General features: G+C 29.9%; 3 protein-coding genes across 3 annotated transcripts; 1 reads left to right on the plus strand and 2 right to left on the minus strand.

Moving 5' to 3' along the window:
- Positions 1-11977: 11977 nt before the first annotated feature.
- OCT59_021535 (uncharacterized protein) lies at positions 11978-13400 on the plus strand (the record flags this gene model as incomplete). The annotated part of the gene is made up of 2 exons (XM_066146590.1): positions 11978-13136; positions 13357-13400. 2 exons carry the CDS (start codon positions 11978-11980, stop codon positions 13398-13400), a joined length of 1203 nt encoding a protein of 400 aa, XP_066005711.1.
- A 7057-nt stretch (positions 13401-20457) lies between these two features.
- OCT59_021536 (uncharacterized protein) lies at positions 20458-20829 on the minus strand (the record flags this gene model as incomplete). Its single annotated transcript, XM_066146591.1, has 1 exon — positions 20458-20829. One exon carries the CDS (start codon positions 20827-20829, stop codon positions 20458-20460), a length of 372 nt encoding a protein of 123 aa, XP_066005712.1.
- A 2632-nt stretch (positions 20830-23461) lies between these two features.
- OCT59_021537 (uncharacterized protein) lies at positions 23462-25164 on the minus strand. The gene is made up of 3 exons (XM_025315824.2): positions 24321-25164; positions 24023-24256; positions 23462-23955 (listed from the first exon to the last, which is right to left on the minus strand). The coding sequence occupies exons 1-3, from the start codon at positions 25104-25106 to the stop codon at positions 23518-23520; spliced, it is 1458 nt and encodes a 485-aa protein (XP_025182052.2). The 5' UTR covers positions 25107-25164; the 3' UTR covers positions 23462-23517.
- Between the last annotated feature and the right edge of the window lie 658 nt (positions 25165-25822).

Consider the following 25822-nt stretch of genomic DNA (forward strand, 5'->3'; position numbering starts at 1 on the left):
TATATGCGTAAATAAAAGAGATTTCTAATGACACTTTAGGGGTTTACTTTTCAAAGCAGTGAAAATCACAATATACTTTTTGTTTTTTTTGACAGGAAACAGGTGACAGTTTTGACTTAGGAACGAAATGATGGTAAGTTTCGAAGCGGTTCGCTTCGAAACTTTAAAAAAAATTTTTTTTTTTTAATTTTTTGTAAGGAAACGTTTCTAACGTTTCCTATTTTTTTTTGTATAGATTTTTTGACTTTGGAAGGCTAATCGGTAAGTTTTGAAGCGTGTTGCACATTTCGAAACTTCTAAAAAAAAAAATTTATTATTTTTTTTTTATTAAAAGAAACGTTTATATTAACGTTTCTTTCCTTCTTTTATAGTCGGACGTTAACCGATGGAAACGATTGGTAAGCTTTCGCAAACTTAATTTTGTTTTTATTGTAAACGTTTATATTAACGTTTCTTTTTTACTTTTTGTAGGTTCCGGACGTTTGGATAATGGAAATCGAAACGAACCGGTGAGTTTCGCAATATTGTATTGCGAAACTTATTTTTTTAATTATTTTTTTTTAAAGAAACGATACTAAACGTTTCTTTCTTTTAATTTTTGTAGATTCTGGACGTTTGGATAATGAACTTCGAAACGAACCGGTAAGTTTTGCAACATTCTGTTGCGAAACAATTTTTATTAATTTTTTTTAAAGAAACGATACTAAACGTTTCTTTCTTTTAATTTTTGTAGGTTCCGGACGTTAGAATGATGGAAACGACCAGTAAGTTTCGCAATGTTACATTGCGAAACTTAATTTTTTATTTTTTTTATTAAAAGAAACGTTTATATTAACGTTTCTTTTTTACTTTTTGTAGGTTCCGGACGTTAGAATGAATGAAACGACCGGTAAGTTTCGCAATGTTACATTGCGAAACTTAATTTTTGTTTTTTTATTAAAAGAAACGTTAACTAACGTAACGTTTGACTTTTTACTTTTGTAGGTTCCGGACGTTTGGATAATGGAAATCGTAACGAACCGGTAAGTTTCGCAACATTGTGTTGCGAAACTTAATTTTTATTTTTATTTTTTTAAAAGAAACATTACCTAACGTTTCTTTTTTACTTTTTGTAGGTTCCGGACGTTTGGATAATGGAAATCAAAACGAACCGGTGAGTTTCGCAACATTGGTTGTGAAACTTAATTTTTATTAATTTTTTTTTAAGAAACGTTAACTAACGTTTGTTTACTTTCTTTTTTGTAGGTTTTCACCAGCTTCTACTTTGGCATTGGACATTAGATACATGAATGAATTAGAGATGCGGATTACCCATAGATCATTGGATATCTGATGAATATAGATTAATATAGATTCTCATCGTTAAATAATAATTGTGCATTTTTAATAAATAATAATGTAATAAATTATGTAAAATTATTAAATCAATGTTTTAAATTGTTATAACGTTTACACTAAATTGTTTAAAATTATTACTAAATTTCACTCAATTGTCCAAAATTATTGCAAAATTTCACTAAATTGTCTCCGAAAATGTTGCGTTTATACTGTTTACACTCAATTGTCCAAAATCAGTAAAACATTTTCACTCAATTGTCCGAAATTATCCTAAATTTCACTAAATTATCAAAAGTTTAGCTAACATTTACCGAAAAAATGCAAAATTCACCACAATTTTCCACAATTTGTATTACGTTTGCACAACATTGCTGGAAAATTCACCTAAATTTTCAACAATTTATATAACATTACTAAAAATACACTACAATTTACCACAATTTGCATTAAAATTACTAAAAATTTAACTAAATTCACCACAATTTGCCACAATTTGCACTTCGTTTACATAAAATTACTAAAAATTTGACTAAATTCACCACAATTTGCATTACGTTTACATAAAATTACTAAAAATTTGACTAAATTCACCACAATTTGCATTACGTTTACATAAAATTACTAAAAATTTGACTAAATTCACCACAATTTGCATTACGTTTGCATAAAATTACTAAAAATTTGACTAAATTTTACACAATTTACATTACATTTACATAACATTACTAAAAATTTACCTAAAATTTCCCACAATTTAATGATAATTACTGAAAAATTTCTCAACATTTGAATTAGGAATTTTGTAGGATTGACGCCATTGTGACAAAATTTGCCAAATTGTAAGTCCTCCATTATCCTAAAATTGTAACACAATTTACCCCAATTTACCGGGATAATTCTCAATTTGCCAGAAAAATTCCAGGCAAATTTTGCGACAATGACATCTGTTCGACCTGTGCAAAGAAAGACTCAAACCACTATTGTAAAAAAAAATATGAAAAATACGCATATATCCTATTTTCATACCTTGCTTAACAGTTCCACTATTTATTTAAAAGAGACTTTTCTCTTTTTTGTATGTGGGTAGGGGTACATTTTTTCCTTTTTTTTATTCTTTTCTTTTGTATATGGTAAATGAGTACGTCTTACTATATTAAATATATAAACTAAAGTGCCAAAGTATTGTTAATATTGTAAAAGATAAGTAAAGTATACTTGGATAAAAGAGAAAAGAAGAGACGAACCATAAAGCGTTAATAAAAGATAAGTAAGAAGAGAAAAGTGTATTTTTGAAAATAAACAAAAAAAATCGTGCATTAATTTTAGATATCACATGTATGTAATCAAAGCGATTTTAATTGGTTATTAATATACATGCATAAATGTCATGTGATTTTAGTGATCTATACAAAAGATAAAAATTATTTTACAAAAAATACGTTTCCAACCTTCCAACCAATGTATAAAATCTGAAAAAAAAAATGTGCACACGTGCACATAAGAATTTTTTTTTTATGCACGTCACGAACTCAATTTTTAAAAATTTTTGTGCACAAAAATGTGCACTATATTAATTTATAATATAAAACATCCTAACTTTTAAATCCTAAATTCCTAATTATATTATAGATTTTATTTATAAAATATAATTAATTACACTAAAATGTTCCAAAAAAATAAAAAATAAATCACTATAATTATTAAATTGCCCGATCTTTAGAAGCCCAATGATTGTAAGCTGCTAAATAATTGAAATTTTCAAAATTTTGAGGGACATTTAAAGAAACATGTAAATGCATATTAAGAGTATCAATATGCACTCTGTTTCGAATGTCAGTTTGTTTTGATTAAATTTTGCCTAGAAAATACACGCTCCACCACAGTGTTAGAAAAAGGTATAATTAATGACAAATCAATAAGAATAATAAGATTAGGGAATTAGTTTCGGAAATGAGTAGTATTAAAGATCTTATACCAACATTCAGTAAATTTACATCCTTTGGCAAATCTATATGACGCAATTAGATTTTTAGCCAAATCCCATTCTTTCTTAACTTCTTCGCCATCAATTAATGAATGCTCATCATTATTAATTCTTTTTTTCTTTCCATAAAAATGTATAAGATCTGAAAGTTCTTCTTCACATAGTTTTGTAAAGCATTTTTATGCATTTTTATCAAGCGGCACTTCATGAGGATCAAAAATTCGTAAAGAATAATATAAATTTTCATTAGGAAATCTTTTTCACAAATTTGTAATAACTTTTTCAGCATAATGTTTAATAAAATCTAATTAACAAACATAATTGAGCAAAAATTTATTAGTAATTAATTTAATAAATAAGTTAAAAATAAACTAGCCTGGCAAATCTTCAGGGTGTAATTCTAACTCATCTATTAACTTTCGCAAATGGGTACCATACTTCAGTAAGACATCTGCAGATTCAATAAAATTTGCGGTTATAGATTCATATGCCATTTCGAGTTGTAATCATAAAGAAATATAATCAAATTGAAAAACCAATATAATTTTTTTTAAAATAAAAAAAAATATCAGCAAAAAATTTCGTAATAATAAGAAATTCAGTATCCATTGCGTTAAATAAGAATTTAGCCGTATTAAATGAATTAACATCACGTTGTAATGCTTTTTGAATGGGTTCAATTATTTGGTGAAAATTGTTAATTACATTAGACCATAATAGCCATCGCGTATCACATACATTAAGAATTGTTAAATCAGAAACTTCCATATCTTCTTTGATTTTTTTTAATTCATACATTCGCTTATATGAATTAGAAAAATAAGAATAAATTCCTTTAATTATAGTTTTATAATGTGCGAAATATGGTGTTTCATTTGCAGCTTCTTCTGAAGCTAAGTGTAAGCGATGTGCAACACAATGTGTTGATGTAATAAAATTATTAAGTTTTTTTAGTTGAGTTGCAACACCATTACGAATGCCTAAGTAAAATGATAAAATATATACTGTATATATATATATATTATTAAATTATATATTTTTGATTAATTAATTATTATTTAATAATTACCTGTTATGGTTGCAGCTCCGTCACTACCAAAATGTCTTAATTTTGTTATATCCAGTTCTTTTTGAGTTATAAAAAGGTTTATTACATTCATAATTCCATCAGCCGATGCATCTGTTATTTGTGTCAATCCAAGAAAATGAAAATAGGTTCACCATTTACTAAATATTTCGAAACTAATGTAATAGTTTTTTCAGATATAACATTTGTATTGCTTTCATCAATAAGTAAACTCTAACATGATGATTCTTTAACCTCAGCAACAACGCTTTCTTCAACAATAGTAAATATAGAAAAAAGTAATTCTCTTTCTGCAACTGCATTTTTATAAAGTGCATAATTATTAGTTGAAGATGATGAAGTTGTAATTTCAGAATGATTTTGAAGAAGAGGTGGACGAAGATTTTGGATAAAAATTTCATCCCCAGTTTGATATTGATAATTAATTTGATATGTAATTAAATCACAAAAAGATCCATAATTATTAAGTGCTATATTACGTTGTGTTAAATAATATATATTACGCATACAACAAATAATTAATGCTTGATTATGGTTCATTTGTTGCATAAAGCCTTCTTTAATTGTCAACTGATTTGAATTTTTTGCATTAATTGCTTTTATATGTTTTTTTGATTGTTGATGCCTTTTAATACAATCTTCCTTTAACCACTCCAAACCAGTAGTTGTCCACACACTAGAACTATTTGCATTTTTGCATATTTTACAAAACATAACTTCTTTTCCATTTCTTTTTTCACAATATAACCATGGATATTTGAAAGGCCAAGATGGATTCCATTTAAGGTTATCTTTTTCTAAACGTGAATATTTATTTTTTTTTATTTTTATTTTTCACCTTAAATAATCTCATTTAATTCTCCTTCACTATTAATTTCATTATCTTCAACATCACTAATTTGAATAACCTCTGTATTTTTATCATTTCGACTTCTTTTTTTTGTTGGTTTGTCAGTTTTTTTCTCTTGAGAAATATAATTATTTAGATATTTTGTGATATCTTCCATTCTTATTACGCTTAAAAAAAAAGAAAAATTAGATTATCATATCGTTTATCTAATACGAATATATATACGATGCATATCAAATTTTTTTGTGCACAGAATAAAATTTTTTGTGCACGAAAATGTGCACAGAATAAAATTTTTTGTGCACGAAAATGTGCACTATTATTTGTGCACTATGGATAAACCACGTGTGAAAAAAAATTGGTGTATGGCAGTCTGCCAGATGATCAATAATTGAAAAGGACCAATAAATTAATTAGCATAACGAAAACAATTTTTAAGAGCATTGGATATCATTTAAGGATCTTATAGAAAAGGCTTTAATTTTTAGCGACGCTGAAAATTTTGATAATAGTCATGTATCAATTATTATTATTTGATTCTTGCATCAAATCATACTAATTTTATATAATTACAGAGATTTGTTAGGAAGATTTTAAAGCTCCAGAATAGTGCGTACCTATTAAAGCTAATGTATTAATATTTGAATGGGACGTAATCACGTAAGTACCAAAATACAAGATATTCAAAATTTTAGAATTACCACAAATATTTTTTGCTTGTAATTCTTATCAAAGTTACAGTTGCTAATAGAGCTCAAATTATTAATAATTATACATTTTAAAAATATTCCGCATTAAGTTTAGCATTATTTGAAGACTTTTTTATTTGGTAATACCCTCCCCTTAACTTTTCCTTGCCACTTTTATAAATGATAATAAACGATTGTAAACTTGTGAACGAGGTGGTGTGTGTATTAGTGATATTATAATCAATGGTGTATAACAAAAAGCTAACAAATGATAATAAAATGATAATGATAATAAATGATAATAAACAATTGTGAAAAAATGATAGAAAATAAAAACTCATTCATCATTATCATCATCGATTAAAAAAGGAAAAGAAATTAATAAATTTTGTATTTACGACTAAAAAAGAAAAAAAAATTAATAAATTTTGTACTTACTATTACGATCTTCTGTATTTTGAGTATCCGTATTCGTATTTTGAGTATTCCGGTTCCCACGTGCTATAAAATATTAAGAAAATCAATAAAAATTTATAATTTGATTAAACTTTTATACTTTACATACCATTCCTTCTATTGTTTCGTTTGCGTTGAGTTCTATTAACACCAATTGAAGCCTGTACAAACTGATCATCTAGAAACATATTAAATCATATTAAATAAAACAATTTACCTCTTTAATATAATCATTTTGTTGATTATGTAATGTTGTTAGATTTAAAAGTTCTTACCTGGTTTCTCCCAAAACCGTGTATTCATGACTTCAAAAAAAATGGCACCAGCACAGCTTCTTGCCCCTCTCGGATCGTTTGCAATCACTAATAATTGATCCTAAAGTATTAAGTGTTAAATAAGTATTAAAATTACTATTACAACAAATTTTTATTAATATTTAACTCACGTGATAATCGGTCACTAATCCATTGAATTTTGTTTGGCATTGTTTGCCCGAATAATTGCTCCTACACCTCTCATTTACTTTATTCGCAACGGAATTCCAGAATTTTTTTCTACTTCTTCCTGCAATTTGATAATAGTACTCGAAGTTTCTTGACCTCCGCTGCTCAATCAAAGCAGCGATTTGGTTATCCGACCACTCCACCCGGCCGGAAGAATAAGTTATAGTGTCGAAAATGGAGGTAGTATTGACATTAATGGTATTGGTATCATTGACGGTGGTTGAATCAGTTGAAGATGAGGATATTGTTTGAAATTTTGCTAAAAAATTGTTTAGAATATTTGGAAACATATTTGATAAAAAAAATATGTATTGATTATAAAAAAAAATATGTATTGATTATTAATTAGTATTGATTATCAAAAAAATGCGAGAAAGTTCTTGTAACAATTCTAATTATGCCATTCAATTATCATGATATTACATCATTTCATTTTTTAATTATTAGTACAATTTTTAATGTTACGCCATTCAATTATCGCGATATTACATCATTTCATTTTTAATTATTAGTACAATTTTTAATGTAACACCATTTCAAAATGATTTTGTTGATTCATGATATTATATCATAAAATTCACAAAACATAGAATTCGTAAAACTCCGTCTCTTGTCCATTAAAAGTGATTAAAATGTCGATCTTCCATTGTTTTCCATCGTACAAAAAAAAAAATTAGCCATTAAAAGTAATTAAAAATTTTGTAAATTAGGCCCAGTATTATTCTTACGTAAAAATTAACATTTATTTATTACGACTTACTAATGCGAAAAAAAATTAATTAATTTTATTAATTTTACATCTCAGATTGATTTAATGTTAATTTTCAAATGTTGAATTAATGTTGAGCACGTTAAACGAATTCGTTGAGCAAAAATTATACTTATGTAATACGCGATTAATAATTTTTCATTTGATGAAAGTCACGAGACATGCTATCTTCTTGCTTATTATACACGATTATCACTAAGCTTGAAATGGAAATCAAATGTGTCATCATTTTCTTTATTTGGTATGGCATACTACAAGTTAAATCTTCTATTCAAAGGTATAATCGACAAATATTTTTGTTTTCCTACCGTAATATTTCTAAATTTTGTAGCTCAACATAATATCCTATGAACCGCTAACAGGGAATCACAACCTTCTTGAAAGTATTCGGCTTTCCATAATTCGGTATTTGATATTTTTGGCTCCATAAAACTATGTTTAAACCGAATACTAGAAGAAGGTGCAGGTTTATACCACTTGACATATGCTAGAAGGTGAGTTTTCGTTCCTTCTGGAAATCTAAGGGCATGCTCGAAATAATATTGGACTTCACCCGGATAAGTGTCAACTGAATCATCATTAGCTGCTTTCCATTTTGCAAATATATTCGCATTTTTTTCATGGCGACCAGAAATCATAGATCCAAATATTTTGGCGCCAATTTGTAGTCTTGCATGCTGATTCATATGCAAATCCATAAATCCTAACACATCTTCTTTTTCCCTTTCATATAATATTGCATACCATTCACATAGAAATCCTCGCAACTCCAAAGTCATAACAATATTGATATATGATGGGTTAAGCATTTGGCCAGGTAATGGTTCAGTGCCATATATTTTGGAAATCATAGACATATTATGTCTCATGAATAGAAAATGCTGCAGTTCCTCCCTTTCTGCTGTGATTGCTAAACTTCCTACAGCTTTTTTTGGTACAAGAAGATGGAGAGATTCATCTAGAAGGCCAGATGTCCATTTACATGATAAGTGATAATCCACCAAAGTGTTTTTAAGAACAATTTTTATTAATTCGGGTTCTATTTGTCGGTTACTATTAGGATATGATCCTAAATAACAGGAATTTTTTTAATAAAGGTACTAAAGACAATTGAAAGACACTGAAGTAAATTTATCTATATATCCATTAAGTCTTTCAAACGGGAAAAGCCAAAAACTATATATAGGACCATAATCACGACAGCAATCAGGGATATGAAGTGTGAGATGTATATTGCTTGTTATAAATTCTGGTCCATATGTATATTCTATAAGGTAGGCCATATCTTTTAACCTTTCTTGCGCCTCCTTCAAATCATCATCTGTAATAAATCTTGCTACTAAAAGATTACAAGGCTCGAACAAAATGCCCTAAGATCTTTCTATCATTATCATCTAGCATATCCCATAATATAGATGTAGAATAAATCATAATAAAGGTCTTCCATTGATCAGCAGTTAAGTTAGAAAACCCATCATTTCCGATTGCAATCTTTGGAGGAATTCTACCAATGTTAGAAGGTAAATCAATATTATCCATTCTGTTTTATGCTACACGAAGTTGTTCCATAGTTAATTTTTTTTGGTTTACAAAAATGGATTTGATTATCCATTTTGCAACACCGAGGAAAAGACAATGCATAGGATCCACTACAGCAAATCGTATAGGATCCATGTATGGTAGGTGAACGACTTCAGTCCATCTTATACCATGTACTTTAAAATGTGCTTCTCTGGAGGACTTTGAGTTACATTGCAAACATTCATGTGGCATATTGCCTATGTAATAAAAGATCTGCAGGCTTTGTTACCCATTCATTATAGTCTTGCATTCCTCTGTAATGAGTTTTTCTAAATTTCTCGCTATAAGTGGTACGTTTATCACACCTATAGCATTTCATTACTGCAGATCCATGACCAAATAACTTTCGTGTAGCTGGAGTATCAGATGATCCAACAATTAACGCAACTTTTATTTCTAAACCATTGGAAAATTGGTGAGTTTTTGGTACTTTCCACCCCTTCCAAAGTTCTAATAACTCATCTACAATAGGAGCTAGATAATGATTAATGCGTTCCAACCCTGCCTTTTTTGGTCCTGGTAAGAAACCCAAATATATAATATTTTTGGGCTTATTCCTTTCTGACCTTGGAAGATTGCAAATAGACACATAAATAGCGCCAGTACTATGCTGCGTGTAGGAGAATGGTTGGAACCAATCAAGATTAAGGAGAAGACCTAGATGGGTTGTGGTAGTCTCTGTTGTAAAAAAGGTACTACCATCAAATGGAAAATTTTTCCATACCTTACCATCGTAAATATCTGAATAGATATTATTTTCGTTTCTTTGAGTCCTTGATAATTTTAACATGTTCTCAAAATCTGGTCGTTGATATAAAATGCTCAATTGCTGACGAATGTTTGGCTTAGAATAAAGCATGCGAAGTACCGCAATTGTTGCATCTTTATTTTTTTTGAGAATGGAAAGTAGATTATTGCATTGGTGATTACGATTTGATATTGGATTATTTGGATACTCTTTATACGAGCAATTCATTATAGCAACTTTTCCTTCTTATAATATCTTTAACATTATGCAATTTATGGCAATCGGTACATGCAGCTAATTGCATTTTCGGTTGAAAAATGTTTAACCATATTTTTGCCATATATAATGAGGTAGGAAATTTTTAAATTGCAACTTATCAAAGCGCATAAGAATTATATGAAAAAATTTTATTAAAGATTCAAGTGCAATATCAGGCAATTGAAATCTTTGTTGAAATTTAAATAGCCATATTATAATCTCAGTATTAATAGAATCACTTAAGCTTTCCACTATAAATGCTTCTTTATTGTCATTGTCAATCTTAGGAGATGTGAAAAAATCTTCTACATCATCATTCTCCTCTCCTTCATCCACATCATCATTCTCTTCCTCATTTATATTATCTACATCATCATTCTCCTCTCCTTCATTGACATCATTATTCTCTTCCTCATCCATATTATTTACATCATCATTCTCCTCTCCCTCATCTACATCATCATTCTCTTCCTCATCCATATTATTTACATCATCATTCTCTTCCCCCTCATTTATATTATCTACATTATAATTCTCACCAAAATAATTGATTTCATTATTATTTTCATCAATTGTAGGTGCTGGAATATGAAAACATGAAGGTTTTGATGAAAATAATGTTATATTTTCTTCAATATATTGGAAAGAGGGACCAGGATGGGAAGAGTCGATCCGATTTAGATGTACCGGAGTAATTATTTCTTTCTCACTTTTTTGATATGTTCAATTTTATTTCTGTATTTATATATGTATTATTAACAGATGATGTTTTTTTCTTTCTTATCATGATGGTATTTTCCTGATTTTTTCTAGAATCTTTTGATCTCGATTCCCACAAACTATCATCATACGTATGTTTCTCTTGAGTGCGAGAATCAACTTCTGTACCTTTGCAACGAGCACAATTGCAAATACAGTCAACTCTCTTTATAGTCACACATTTAGGACAGTCCATATTTGGTGATTATAAAGAGATGTGACTATATAAAAAATTTCTTATATTAGTATATCATAATTCCGGCCAAAAATTAACATAATTTTGGCCAAAATTATACTTAAAACTTTATTGTATCGTAACTCCTCCAATATTAATCGTAGAGAGATGATCTTACCGCCATTCGATTCGTCTTGATGAGACGGTTCTAATGGTATAAAATACATCGAAATCCAATCACTAGATTAATTTCCGAAATTAAAAAAATATTAATGGTTTTTGTGTAATAACTCTGCCAATATTGATCCTAGAGAGACGATCTTACTACCATTCGATTCGTCTTGATGCGACGAATCTAATGGTATAAAATACATCGAAATCCAATCACTAGATCAATTTCCAAAATTAAAAAATATTAAATGGTTTTTAAGTAGTAACTCCGTCAATATTGATCATAGAGAGATGAGCTTACCACCATTCGATTCGTCTTGATGAGGCGATTCCAACGAGCTATTAATCGTCTTTTTACAATCACTAGGTACCGAGATATTTAGCAAAATGTTAAATGGCGCAGTAAACGTAAATCAAGGAATATAATAATGCCGATGCTTAACATTTTGTTGAATAACTCATCAGCCAGTGATCGTAAAAGGATAAAACTAAAAACTAACTCTCTCCCGTTGCCCTCACGACATTATTTACATAAAAATAAAAAATTTTTTCCAAAGTTTTTTATTACTTTTTCTTTTATTTTTATCTTTTCTATTCTTATTCTGGCCTATGGCCTCTTCTCACGACTTCTCAACCTTGAGTTGGGATGAAGTTCTTTCCAAACTTCGCGAAGTTGAGGACCTTTGCGCTAAGTGCGCCCTTAAACAAGAAACTCTTTTTGCTCGTTACAACTCTCTTCCTGATAACTCTTCCGCCAAGTCACGTGCTTACCTCGCTTTTGGCCCCCTCCGCCTTCTAGACGACTCTCTTTCTGAACAAAAACGCCTTTTACACTTGCGTTTGGACTCTCTTTTGTCTACTGCGGATTCAGAAAAGGATTTCGCTATCCCCCCTGTTGACGATCATCCATCACATGATGATCCATTGATTGATAATCTATCTCCTCTTCCATTAGCTATTTGGGCTTCTAAACACGAGGCTGATCCTAATCTCATCTTAGATTTATGTACCCCTTCTACACGACGCACCAATTGTTTACGCCCTTCACGGCATACTCATAAATTTCTTTGTAAACGCGTATCCTCTATGATTTCCCCTGCATCTTTTAAGCGCGCACAGAAAATTAAGACTAACTTGTCTTTTACGCGTCTGGTTTTATCTCCTTCTACAATACGTTTATTGATTCCACCTTTATCACGTTCTTCCGAACCTATAAGTCCCTTTCAAAATACATTCCTAGACTCCTCTCTTATTACTTTCCGAATTTCAGTTTCAGAAGATACTGCTGATTATGACATTAACGTCCCTTCTCCAGTCCTTTATTTGAATTGTACACCTGCGGAACCTTTACCGGCAACTTCTACTTCAGCCCATCTTCTTCATGATAATGTACAGTGTTCATCTTACACTTTCATAATACGTACCATCTTGGATGGACGGATATGTCCTGCTCGAAATGTTGGCTCTAACCGTTTATATTCTATTCGCCGAGGCAACTGTTACTTTCTTTTGGATCCCACTCCTGATTCGGATAATTGTTATTCAGTTCATACCAATTCTCCTCTCCTTTCAACTATGGATCTATTTCAATTTACATCTGACCGCCCTTCTCCTAATTTGAAATTTATTTTATCAAAATTTTTAACCTTTTTCTTTTACCGACAAAACCGTATTCCCTCCCATGCTCGACGTAAATATTTTAATAGGTTACGCCAGCTTTTATTAACACAACGGGTTACCTCTCTTGCCCGTTGGTCATCTTCTCATCGTAATAATAGACGTACTCGTACCTTTATTCAATTTCGATACCAACAATCTTGTTTTTACCTTGGCCTTTATTTTGGTTGCCCGTTTTGCAAGACTCCTGCTGCCTATGTTATGTCTCAATTTCGTCATGCTTGTCATATTCATGACAAAAAACTTGTTCACACTCCTTCCCCTCCTCCTTGTCCTCCTTTCACTTTACCTTGTAATCGTGTGTCTAAAAGACACGCTGATGGTTTTTATAAAGACGTTACTTCCCGACGCCTAGGAGTTTCCTACCGCAAATCCTATGCTTTCCATCATGTTCTTGAGGACGACAGTGGTTCACTCTCTGCCCGAACTCTTATCTCATATTCTGCTCACAAATCTATCTCCCACCCTACGAAGAAACAACTTGCTCGTGAAGTACGCCATAAAGACCTTTTATCAGACCAGAGCAAATTTTCACGACATGTTGTTCACCCCGATCTTCTTGACTCTTCTATGTGGATGGCCACTAAGGATCCTGCTATAGTCATTCCTCCTACCTCCTATAATTTGACTATGTCTACTACTGATTACTTAATTGTCCAGAATATACGTAATCTTGTATCCTCACGTCCTGACGTTTCCTTCTGTTTGAAAGAACGTTCACATCAATCTTCTGTTGCGTTCGTGTTTTCTAAGTTTACGGGTTCTATCCAAAAAGTGGTTTTGAATCTTTCTTCTGTAGTTGCAAGTCATTTTATCACTGACAAACCCACCTCTGGTCCTTTTGTTGGTCCGAACTGCCCTGCTATTGATTATCAAGATTTCAAAACTCTTGGCTTTAGTCGTTCCATTATTGATATGGTCCGAATGATACTCTCGAATAGTGCTTCCATTTATGTACCTTCTCACAATTTCCTTTGGTTATTAATTTCCAAGCACAACACTTCCTCAGTATCAAAGAAGTATCTTCGAGATGCCATTCAATCTGTTATCACCAAATCGGCTTCCTCTTCGACATTTTCACATCTTTGGAATAGTGAAACACGGTTTTCTTTCAAACTAGGTCGTGTTAAACCTTGTGATATCTTAATGTTATTGGATGTTTGTGCACCTTGGTTTGATTCACATCCTTACCCTGCTCCTTCGATTTCCGAACATCGTGGGAATTACCCGCTGATTTTGTTCATCCTGTTTTTTTAATGCGCTAATTGCGCTGGTTTCTTATTAATTAATTACCTTCCTTTTATTATTCTCCTTTTACACTTCATTTCTTTCATGCTTATTTTAAGCTTTCCTATTTCCTTTCCTCTTTCTTTATGAATACAAATTTTATCATTCTGTATCGGAAATTTATATACAGCGCTTTAGCGATTGATGAATTTACTCTATTGAATTACAAAATTTTACAACATTTTATGTCAGCCAGAATTTACACATAAAACTTCGGTTAAAGATTAATTCGACTAGCTTGCTAGTGAATGTTCTTTTCCATGCTTGGGAAGAGTCGCAGGGTATCTCGGCTGCTTCCAAATTACGTGGCCCATCTATAAATTCTTCTCCTATTGTTTCTTCTCCACATACAAATAACTCTTCTTTTGCGACAGTTTCTCAGGATTTCTGGATTTCTTGGATATCCTCTTCTATAATTCGGGGTGGATCATGGATCTCGCACTTGGATTTTCTGCGCCGCTTAACAGTTCAACCTCTTAGGATTTCTTTCTGGTAACGGACTGGATTTTTGGATGTTGGATAGTTGATTTCAATCTGGCCTTCGGGTAAAGTTGGGGTATGCGATTCTGTAATAGTCTAGTTTTTCTTTGCTTTAAATTTATTTTAGTTTAGATTTCTTTACTTGTATGAGTCGTGAAGCTACTCTTTTATTTTTATTAGTTTATTTTCTTATTTTTGTAATATTGTTCGTTTGAATTTTCGATGTTAAAATATAAATAAAAATAAAGTCATAAGACTGTTTGCACAGGTAAAAGGATAAAACTACCACCATTCGATTCGTCTCAGTGAGACGATTCTAACAAGCTATGGTATATCTTTGTACGATTATTAGATGCCAAGTTATTTAATATATTCTTTATATAACTGTGATTATAAACGGTTCTTTTTAATATAAGATTTTTGAGGATAGGTGTGATAGTGACTATAGATAGATTGTGACTATATAGGATAGATTTTAATAATAAAGTGTTTTGAACATTCAACTGGTGTGACTATATAGTAGAATGTGACTATAACGGGAGTGACTATAGAGGGAGTTGACTGTATACAAATACTTTTTTTTTGGGCTTTATTAAATCAGCCACAAAGGTTTCAGAGGTTTCAACTTTACGTTTTTTATTACTCTTTATTAATTCAGATACAGAGTTACATTTTTTATTACTCATTTTTATTAAAATGTATAAAATATATTTTTTATTCTATCACTTTTAATAGTTAGTAATCAAGACGTTCAGAAATGAGCTTTTAATAATCCTTATCATACATAAGAATTGCACAAGAATTTTATGAGCGTGTTACTTTTACCTGGTGAGAATTGCGCAAACGCGTTGCTACCTCTGAGCCTTGATCTGCATCCTGAAATCTCCGAAATCATTATAAATTTGCACACAATCAACTTTTCTTGCATTCTGAAATCTCTACTTTATACGGGATTTTTTTATTTTACAAAATAACAAAAAGATTTTATACTTCGTAACAATGAATAGTGATAATGTATCATCTAGTGATGAATCATCATCATCCTCCTCCTCCTCCTCCTCCTCCTCCTCCTCTTCTTCTTCTTCCTTTTCTAAAAGTTCTTATAACACGATAAAAGCAAGTATTTGATTATTTTATATATTATTTCTGCTTTTATCCTATTTACATTTATCTATTATTTTACAGAAAGAAGTGTTTATTTGGAGCGACTCCAAGCTAAAAGACGTATACAGTATTAACTATGAGCTCACATGGGCTGAGTAAAAAGATAACATAGTCACCAAGTTGCTTCCACCACTTTATAAACTTGTAAATAAAAAATATAAAGTCTCAAATAGTGATTTATTAAAGATGTTATATGGACGTTGGCAATCTTGCCATCGCGTTAGTAATATTAGAAAGCAAGGGGAAGCCCAAATAAAACATAACAAAAGAAGAGCAATGAAGAATTCAAGGATACAGGATGTAAATTATTTAATTAACAGAAGCTATTAAATTTAGTTTTTTTTTTAAATTAATTATATTGTGCTTTATAATTAACATTGTTAGAAAAAAAAAGAAGAACAAACGCGGCCAATTACCTAATACAAAACAAAGATAAGTACATTTGCCGATATTCTGAAAAGGATCTAGTTCAAATTTTAAAAGATTCAGGCTACTATTCCAAAGAATGGGAGGAAATCGACGAAGATGATGAAGATGATGAAAATGATGAAGAAGAAGTAGTCACAAAAAAAAATTCGATATATATTTATGAAAGATGGTGGAGATCTCCTGCTGTATGTATATTTTATTATTTTTTATCAAAGTATAAACACTAATTTATAGTTTAATTTCTTTATTTAAGCTTTAACGTTTATTACATGATCGTATTGATCCAACGGTAGAGTTATTAAGGAAAAAACCACCAAACTTAAAATGTAAAAGAGTTCCAGACAAAACAGAAACAGCTAGTGTGCCACCTGCCGGCGCACCAAGCTGGTGTTTGAATAGAGAAGCACTTGAAAAATTCAACCGTTTAACCAAAAATATCCCGGTTTATGATTATGATACTGATGAAAGCATCATTCAAGACAACAATGGTGCCGATGATGATGTTGATAATAATGTCGTAAATAACAAAAATAACAACAAAAGGAAAAAAAAGAAAAATAAATCTAAATCAAAAAATAAAAAATCAAAAAAATAAATTTTACAATTATTACACTTTTGTCTAAATAGGTTTATCGTCAAAAATACTAATCAGACTTTAATAAAAATCAGAATTCAAACATTTTCATTTAATTTTTTTAAAAATTGATTGATTAAATTAAAAATATCATGGTTTGATAAAGCTATAGATTACAGTTTATTTTTTATTAATAAACAAGTTACGGTACTAATTACTTTATTACAGTAACAATTTAATTACGGATAAGGTATTTAATAAGATATCAAAAACTGATTAATAAAATTTTCTATATTAACATACAATAAATTAGATTAATGAGCTAAATACGATAATATTATTTTTTCAAAAAAATTAAAATGAAAATATACACAAATTTTTGTTTTTGGTATGTAAGTCAAATTAAATTACTATATGCTTAAATCATAACTCATAACCCAAAGTTGAGGATTAACCGGGTACCTTGCTTTAGATTCAGCAATACTTCCCAAGTCAGATGAGGTGCCACAGGTACGCTTTAAGAAAACTCGCTATGATAATAAGGATAAGTATATTTGAAAATACCAGATATGAATGAACATAGGATACGATGAATAATCTCAAATAGAAAAATAAAAAATAAAAAAATAAAATAAAATAAAAATAAAAATATAAAAAATAAAATAAAATAAAAAAAATATTTTCAATTAGACAAAGCATCCTCGTTCCTTCCTGGAATTCTCATTTGACTAAATTATTATTGTTTGTAATTTGATCCATTTGAATCCACCATAAATTGCCAGATAGGGCGAACCCTTATTAGACAATTATAGCTTCATCACCAAATGGCTGCGATGTGTTTAATGATATGGCAACCTGTTTAATTCATTTTTAAATAAGCAAACGTGGCCATAAAACTCATTAAAAAGGTAGGCTACAGAGTGCAATGCAACCTACCTAACCTAACAAGTAGGTCTAAGGGTTAGGGAATAAAATATACCCTAAACCCACGCAGTTGGTATGAAAATAAAAGTTTACAAACGGAAGTTTCAGACTGTGCCTGACGACAAAATGGGTGAGGTGCAATCAGGACTTTTTCCTCTAATCCAGCCCAGAATTATAGAGGCAACATTGTTATTGTACAAAGCATATCGACAAAAACGTCTCTCAAAGAAATTAATCAATAAAGAGTATACTTGAGCAATAGCCGATCTTCATTGTCACCCTATAAACTCCAAAAGAACAGAAATCAGTGCAGGCATTTTGGCTTACGTATCTCTTTAAAGATTAATTAAATTGAAAGATAGGATCCAAATTCAATATGACTGAATCGATCGCCTCCAGTTATCAAACTTCTATCAGAAGTGATCGCTAGAATCAAAGATACCAATAATCACCCTTATCAGTAACGATCGAACTAAAGATGTTGGAGAAATAAAATCCGTCATTTACAGTCCCCTCTCGATATAACGAACCCTAGGTTCCAGCCGATCAGGGCTTCGTTATAAGCAACTTCGTTAACACTATAACGAATTATTCGGTATTGTATAACAAATTTTTCGGTATAGGAATATCGGTTATACAGATCATGTGACTTGTTGATCTGATTACCGATAATTTAACATTTTTTTTAATCTTTTTTTTATAGGGGTGCTTTCTAAACTTCAAAATAGATGCCTAGAATGAGAAGTAAGTGGGAACTGGGGGTTTTTTATATTAATTTCGTTTAAGAACATTTACTAATGTTCTTTTTTTATTTTTTTTATTATAGGGAACTTCCTGGACTTCGAAATGGACGCCTGAGACGAGAAGTAAGTGGGGAACTCAATTTTTTTTTATTTAAGAACATTTACTAATGTTCTTTTTTTATTTTTTTATTATAGGGAACTTCCTGGACTTCGAAATGGACGCTTGAGACAAGAAGTAAGTGGGGAACTCGATTTTTTTTATTAATTTTGTTTAAGAACATTTACTAATGTTCTTTTTTATTTTTTTATTGTAGGGACTTCGAAATGGACGCTTGAGACGAAGTAAGTGGGACAACTCAATTTTTTCTTTTAATTTCGTTTAAGAACATTTACTAATGTTCTTTTTTTATTTTTTTATTATAGGGAATGCTTCCTGAAGTGTTCTATATAAAAATGTTTATTATAATTCCTTTTTTTTGTAGGAATGCTGGTTAACAATAACTGACTATATAATAAATAAATTATTAATGATATATTAATTTAACTAGGAGTGTCCTTACCCCTGTGATAAATATAAATTAATAACAATTCACATCGAATCCTAATACAACCGAATTAATGTAAATTAATGTAATTCTGCCTAAATATTAAATAAAATAGCCAGAATTATTAATCCTGATACGATCCTGATACAATCCTGATCCATAATTTAAATATAAAACACAGGGGTGATATTTAATGTCATAATGCATCAATATTTATTAATAATTACATTCAATTATAAACTATAGAAATTCTTCGTTATAACTGAAAAAAAATTCGTTATAAAAAAAATCCGTTATATCGAGAGGCATTTTTATATAAGAAATTCACACACTTTACTTTGTACTACGTTATACGGTAAATAAATAGTAAACTTCGTTATATCAAGGTTTTTTTCATATTTAAAATCGGTACCACACTGTATGATCTGTTATATCGTGTTATTCGCTATATCGAGGTTCGCTGTAGAGAGGGGTGACTGTATATGGAATTAGTTTGTATTACAATTTTATTACGATTTGGGTAAAAAAAATATCTCCTTAAAATTTATTTTTTTTCAGGTATCCTGGCTATATGGAAAGATTCCTAATATGGTAATAGTACAATACACCTTATACGCCATTTTGCAAATTTAGTGTAATAGTTTACAAAGAAAAAAAGAGGAACGTATTTATTTTTTTGCCATGAGAAATTTAATTACAATAAGTGAATTTCAGAAAATCGCGGTAATTTGAATAATTTGTATATGCTTTTGATAACGGGTTTGAAGTTTAGGTATTCTCTGGCCACACTCTTGTATTACTATGATCACCGAGAGTTGGCTTGCTTATATAATAATCTTATCATTCAATATTTCCTAAAAAAAGTAAATAAACATCATCTATTTATAAGTATTCATGATTTGGAAAAACTCCGTATGAAGTTGTGAAGATAAATGATACTTGAATCAAGTACTCCATAGCAATTATCTTTTTTCGTACACTGTATTACATTTTTACAAAGTACAAAGCGTACAAAGCCAATACCAAATAGGCAGCTGTTTTCTATACTACGATAATATTAAATAAACACACAAATTTTTTTTAAAGATCGTACAAATATCGGTGACCGATATATATTAGATAACGGATCGGTGACTAATAGTTTGGATATCGAACACTTGGTAATTTACATTTTTTTAACCATATTTGAAATTTGCGCATTATGTGACAAATCAGGTACCCGATATGTTGTTAATATGTAAAAATGCCCGATATGTACCTAATTAGTCACCGATATATAGGTATCCGATATGTGTGAGATAGATCGTTTTTTAACCTGTGATAATGAAGCGGATCATAGGATGGATGCAATTCTGATATCCTCTGGAGACCTTCATCACGTAATCTGAGAAGAATATCTCGATTAGATGGATCCACATCATAACCATCACCTATCATAATTGCTGCTACATCAGAAGCTGTAGGAGCATTATACCGACGGGAATCTTTTGTTTGATCACTATGAATAAGCATTGAAATTTCAGTGGCTTCATTTGCTTGGATGACATCTCTTATTTGATGAAAATTTTGAACATATGGATTGTATTCATCTAACATATCCTGCAAGTTCTGTAGAATATTTACATCCAAATTCTGCATTATATTATGTCTGTTTTTATTTTGATTTTCAGTATCATAGATATACAGTTGGACAAATATCGGAGTGTGATCTTCCTTTGGCAATAATAGTTCAATACAATGGTAAACTTGGCCATGGATATAGTTGCTGCCGAAATTATTATTACAGTTACGGCACGTGCTATAATCACCGTAATTAAAAACCGTAAACCGTAATTGCTGTAATGCCGTAATGCCGTAATTTAACTTAACGCCATAATGCCGTAGTGTAATATGCCGTAAATAAATAAGACTAAACTTAATTTCAGCCGTTCGTAATGCCCGATCAACTTTTTTTAGCGTTATATCACGTGACATTACACCAATTTCCAAAAAAGGAAATTTTGTCCCTCAATAAATCAAAGAAATGGATTGCACAAGGTTACACAAGGTTCTAAAAAAGGAGATCTTTTTGCCGATCATTTGGTATTATTCAAGTCATGTGATCATAATTAATTACGGCATTTTATTACGGTTATGGCATTATTTACGACATATGCCGTAATGCTGTAATGCCGTAATTAGTGAATTTTGACGGCACCTATAGTCATGGATCTGAAAATTGAATACACCTTTTCTTTGGAATTCCTCATTTATTTTGGCACCAAAGAACGTGCATGCTAAAAGGCTGTTGTAACCTCTGATATTTTTGTGAAATGTATTTGCATCAGATCTTGACGAAGTGTACAGGTTTAACAAATATGGTGGTGGTTCAAGTAAAGGTTGTAAATTAACTTTTCCACCTGCACAGCATATTGCAAATGCTGAAGATACACGGCTGCTGTTACGAATTCTTTCCTCTATCCAAAATTTGGCATCACAATGGATGCAGGTTTGTTCTATATTTTTTAATTCATGGCGTTCTTCTCTTTTTTCTGTACAATTATTCTTTTGCTTTTTCCTGAAATGACTCACTCTTTCCTTGCATAATCTTTTTTTACGTTGATCTGTTGTTTCAGACATTTTCCTGAAAGGTTAAATGGCAATTGACTATTTTATGCGTTATAAAAGCATTATCGTGTTATATGAAAGAACACGTGAAGCAGTTTCTCACACATTGACATTATTTTCGCACATATTAGTTACTACCATTAAGGAATTATTTATTCATTATATACATGCTGCCCAAATTATTTTAGGATGCTATAATTATAATTTGGGATGTCGTAATTTATTTAATTTATATATAATTTACTATGTAAAGTGCCAAAATAATTTGGGATGTCATAATTGAATTTGGGATTTTACTTATAATTACGGCAGCCTAAAATAATTTGGGTGGCATGTATAATTCATTATATGATATTATCAAAGGTAAAATTGGTTAAATTTTTTTTGATCAATCAATTTTCATAATAATTTTTATTAATAATTTCAATCTTGTTAATTAAATTCGATAATGATTGTTACAGCCAGCTTATTTGAAATTAAAAGGTTAGCAAATTGTTGAGATTAATTGCAAGATTTCAAATTGTACAAAGAAGAATATGTGAGACAAAAAAATGTAAAGAATAATTTTCAAGTTATTGGGAAATTAAAGGAATTTATTAACATTTATATTAATATATTTAATTAGCCGTTACTACAGTCAAAACAAATTTCTTCACTATAATTAATTGTTATCAATTGTCCTATCACTGATTTTCGCTAAATATATAAGAAATTGTTAATTGAATTTAATGAAAAAGAAGTTGCAGTACGTAATGTATTAGCTATCATATACACAAAGAAATATAATAAATATAACGAACCCTAAATGTAAAATGTAAAAATTAAATAATTTCTTGGGTTGTTGGCAATTGATATATATATTACATAATATAATAATACAGTTAAATTATTTGATAAATTTGCTAAATTTTGGCACTTTAATTTTAGGCAAAAATCATAATTCTTGTTAACGTACGCACTGGCCGGAGTTAAGTTTAACGCTATCACGTGCAAGTGCATAACTCCTAAAATCTGGTTCGCACAGTGCGTATATTAAGGAACTCACAAAATCATAATGCTGGCCGTAATTCTGACCATAATTGGTGATTAGTACAAATTTCCTAATATGGAATTTGTAACCTTGTGTAATACATATCTTGGGTTTTGTTGGAAAAAAATTTCTTTTTTAGGAAATAATGTAACAACACGTGGAAAATTTATTTATACAGGGTAATCTAAACGTTACGGTTACACAATTTTTTTTAATTATATAGATTAAGAAACAATAACACAAAAAAAAGAAAAAAAAATTTTTGGGTTGTTTCTCAATTTATTTAAGAAGGAATGAAATAATCTTGAAAATGGCATAATTGTTAATAGTGAAGTTATTTGCGATAATAGTATATAAAGTTAAGTTGAAGCTTGCATTGATGCAAATGAAGACCAAATCAAATATTAATTAAATAATAAAATATATGCATTTTTGACTCCACTTCCCAAAAATAAAAAAAAATTCATAGTTTTATTATAAAATTTACAAGTTATATTAATAAAACTGACCACCATTACTTATGCCAAAGTCTGTATATCTATTTTTGATTTATTAAAATACAGTTTAATCTAAAACTTCAAGCAATATATTCTTAACTTGAAAAATCTAAATTTATAATTATTTTAAGACAACTTTAATTTATAAAAATATCTAATTTTATTATTATTTATTATTATCAAATTTCTAATTTAAAATTGTTGAGCTGCTTGTTTGATATTTTTCTGCCATCCAATTTTCACTACTCCTAATTTTTGCAATTGATCATCTGATAAATCTTTGATTACATTTACAGTGATTTCTTCTTCAAGAAAAGCATTCTCAAAGTTAGAATATACATTACAGTTATATTTTTTATCTAAACTATTGAGAAATTCACCAATTGAAGGTAATGTATTTGGTGATGTTAAATGAATACCATTTGTATTATTAAAATTACTTGATGTTAACTGGTCTTGAAAAGTGCAATTTGGATAAAATTGTGATGGTAATTGGATAATAATAGTAGTAGAGGTAGTAGTAGGTAATGTTTGACTTACTTGTGTTTGTAAAATCAAATTAGATATACTTGATTTTACATCAAATGTTAGATAAGATGGAGGTACTTCGTAGGTAGCTCCTTTATTTATCTAAATAAAATTTTCACATCTTTTATTTGAATTTATAAATAAACAATATTTACATGAAAAAACCTACTATTTCTTGTGCCCAAAGTTGTAATCTAGCAGGATCAAGCTGTAAATGCCAATTATCTTGAATAAAACATGGTGTTGCGTGTACATTACATCTATATATTTCACATAAAGTAGAAATAACTTCAGATCTTGTTTTTTCTTCATTTGATAAATCTTCTTCACAAATGGCACGTAATTTTTTCTTTTTTGTATATTGTAGTTCTTCAGCAGAAGAAAATCCACTTTCATCAGAACTCTAAAAATTATAAATGTTAAAAATTGATTCGTTATATTACATAGTATATTGTATATAAATTTACCTTATTATGAAGCTTTTTTTTCTTTGTTAAATTATCTCTTACAGCTACTATCATTGACATTTTTTTGCCATCTAGAACTATCCTTTTATATTCACCAATAAATCTTTGGAAATCCAATTCATCCTTAAGTTCATTTGAGGGTCCATGTACATTTACTGCTTTGTATGATATAACATAATCCTTTGATGTAATTTTTTCTCTCAAAGTTTTTTGAACTACCAAATTTACTTTTTCCATGGCATTTTTATAACTGGTAGGTTCAATATTCAGAGTTTTTGCTATAGGTACTTTTATATTCTTACTTTTAACAATTATCTGCACTTTTACCTCATCTTCAACTTCTACATTATCAATATCTTCTTCCTCATAAGTATCACTACTTACCAAAGAGATTGTTTGATGATCCCCTACTTTATCATCATTCTCAGCATCTTTTTCATTTGATAAATTATTTAGAGCAACTTTTTTCTTGTCAGCACTTCTATGACGTTGAATTTGGCTATTACAGGCGCTACAAAGGGTGAAAGAAAATGTTTTTTCAAAATTACTGTTATAGCCAAACTTGTCATTGGCATCAGACATATATTTATTTGCTTTTGGAAATGAAGAATCTGGAGTAAAAGTGCGTTGATATATTTGTTGTCCGCGTTTTGGGTGTTTAGTTCTTGATGGCTGTTTATTTTTATCACATTTACATGACTCTTCTTGTGGAAACTCAAAACAATACAAGCATTTTTGACATGAGTAACATGCGCCTAGAAGGTATTTACAATCAAGATTTGTCATTTGAATAGTTTTAAACGCGAGGAATTACTCCAACCTCTTTTTCGCGTAGTTTTCATTATAATTCTAAATCTGGAAAGCAATCATGAATTAGTGAAACACAAATAATTTGGCCAATAATCATTCAAGGAAAATTGTGACAAATCACCTGATCACCCAGTTACTGATGCGGTCAGCGGTCAGTCAAGCCGATCTACAATAAACATAAAAACAACAACTACGCCCTGATAAGCTATTATGGATATATAACCTGATTGGTTATACATTTTTTCGAATCCGATACGATCTAGAAATGAACAGGGCTACTAATTCGAAAATAATGCGGAAATTTAATCATACCATTTTTTTTATTAACTCATTTAAAAACGTAATTTTTAAGGATAATTCAGTAATTTTACATTTGAAAATGCAAAAAAAAAGCCAAAAAATCAAAAATTGGTGTACATTACTAAATCATTAAATCTTTTGAAGCAAAAATCGCATGATTTGGATGAAAAAAACGGAAAGATATCGCATAATCGCATTTTAAAATTGCCAATTAGTAATTCTTTTCGTCAATATTACAAATTTGAAAATCGTTGTCGATGCTTGTTGCTAACCATACTATTATCTCACTGCCCACATAAATTACTTATTACGGTAAAACTTCACTTGTGGGAAAACTAGTTGAAATAATAGATGATGTAAATTATAAATTTGGTAATTTAAACATAATTTAA

This window comes from Rhizophagus irregularis, chromosome 30 (genome assembly GCF_026210795.1).
Source record: "Rhizophagus irregularis chromosome 30, complete sequence".
Lineage (NCBI taxonomy): Eukaryota > Fungi > Glomeromycota > Glomeromycetes > Glomerales > Glomeraceae > Rhizophagus > Rhizophagus irregularis.

What these genes read in the sequence shown, in the direction of transcription:
- OCT59_021537 (XM_025315824.2), bottom strand. Translation starts at nt 25,106, where the DNA reads ATGACAAATCTTGATTGTAAATACCTTCTAGGCGCATGTTACTCATGT. An exon ending in AAAAAAAGCTTCATAATAAG is followed by an intron (nt 24,257 to 24,320) that starts GTAAATTTATAT and finishes TATAATTTTTAG; the next exon opens with AGTTCTGATGAAAGTGGATT. An exon ending in AACTTTGGGCACAAGAAATA is followed by an intron (nt 23,956 to 24,022) that starts GTAGGTTTTTTC and finishes AATTTTATTTAG; the next exon opens with ATAAATAAAGGAGCTACCTA.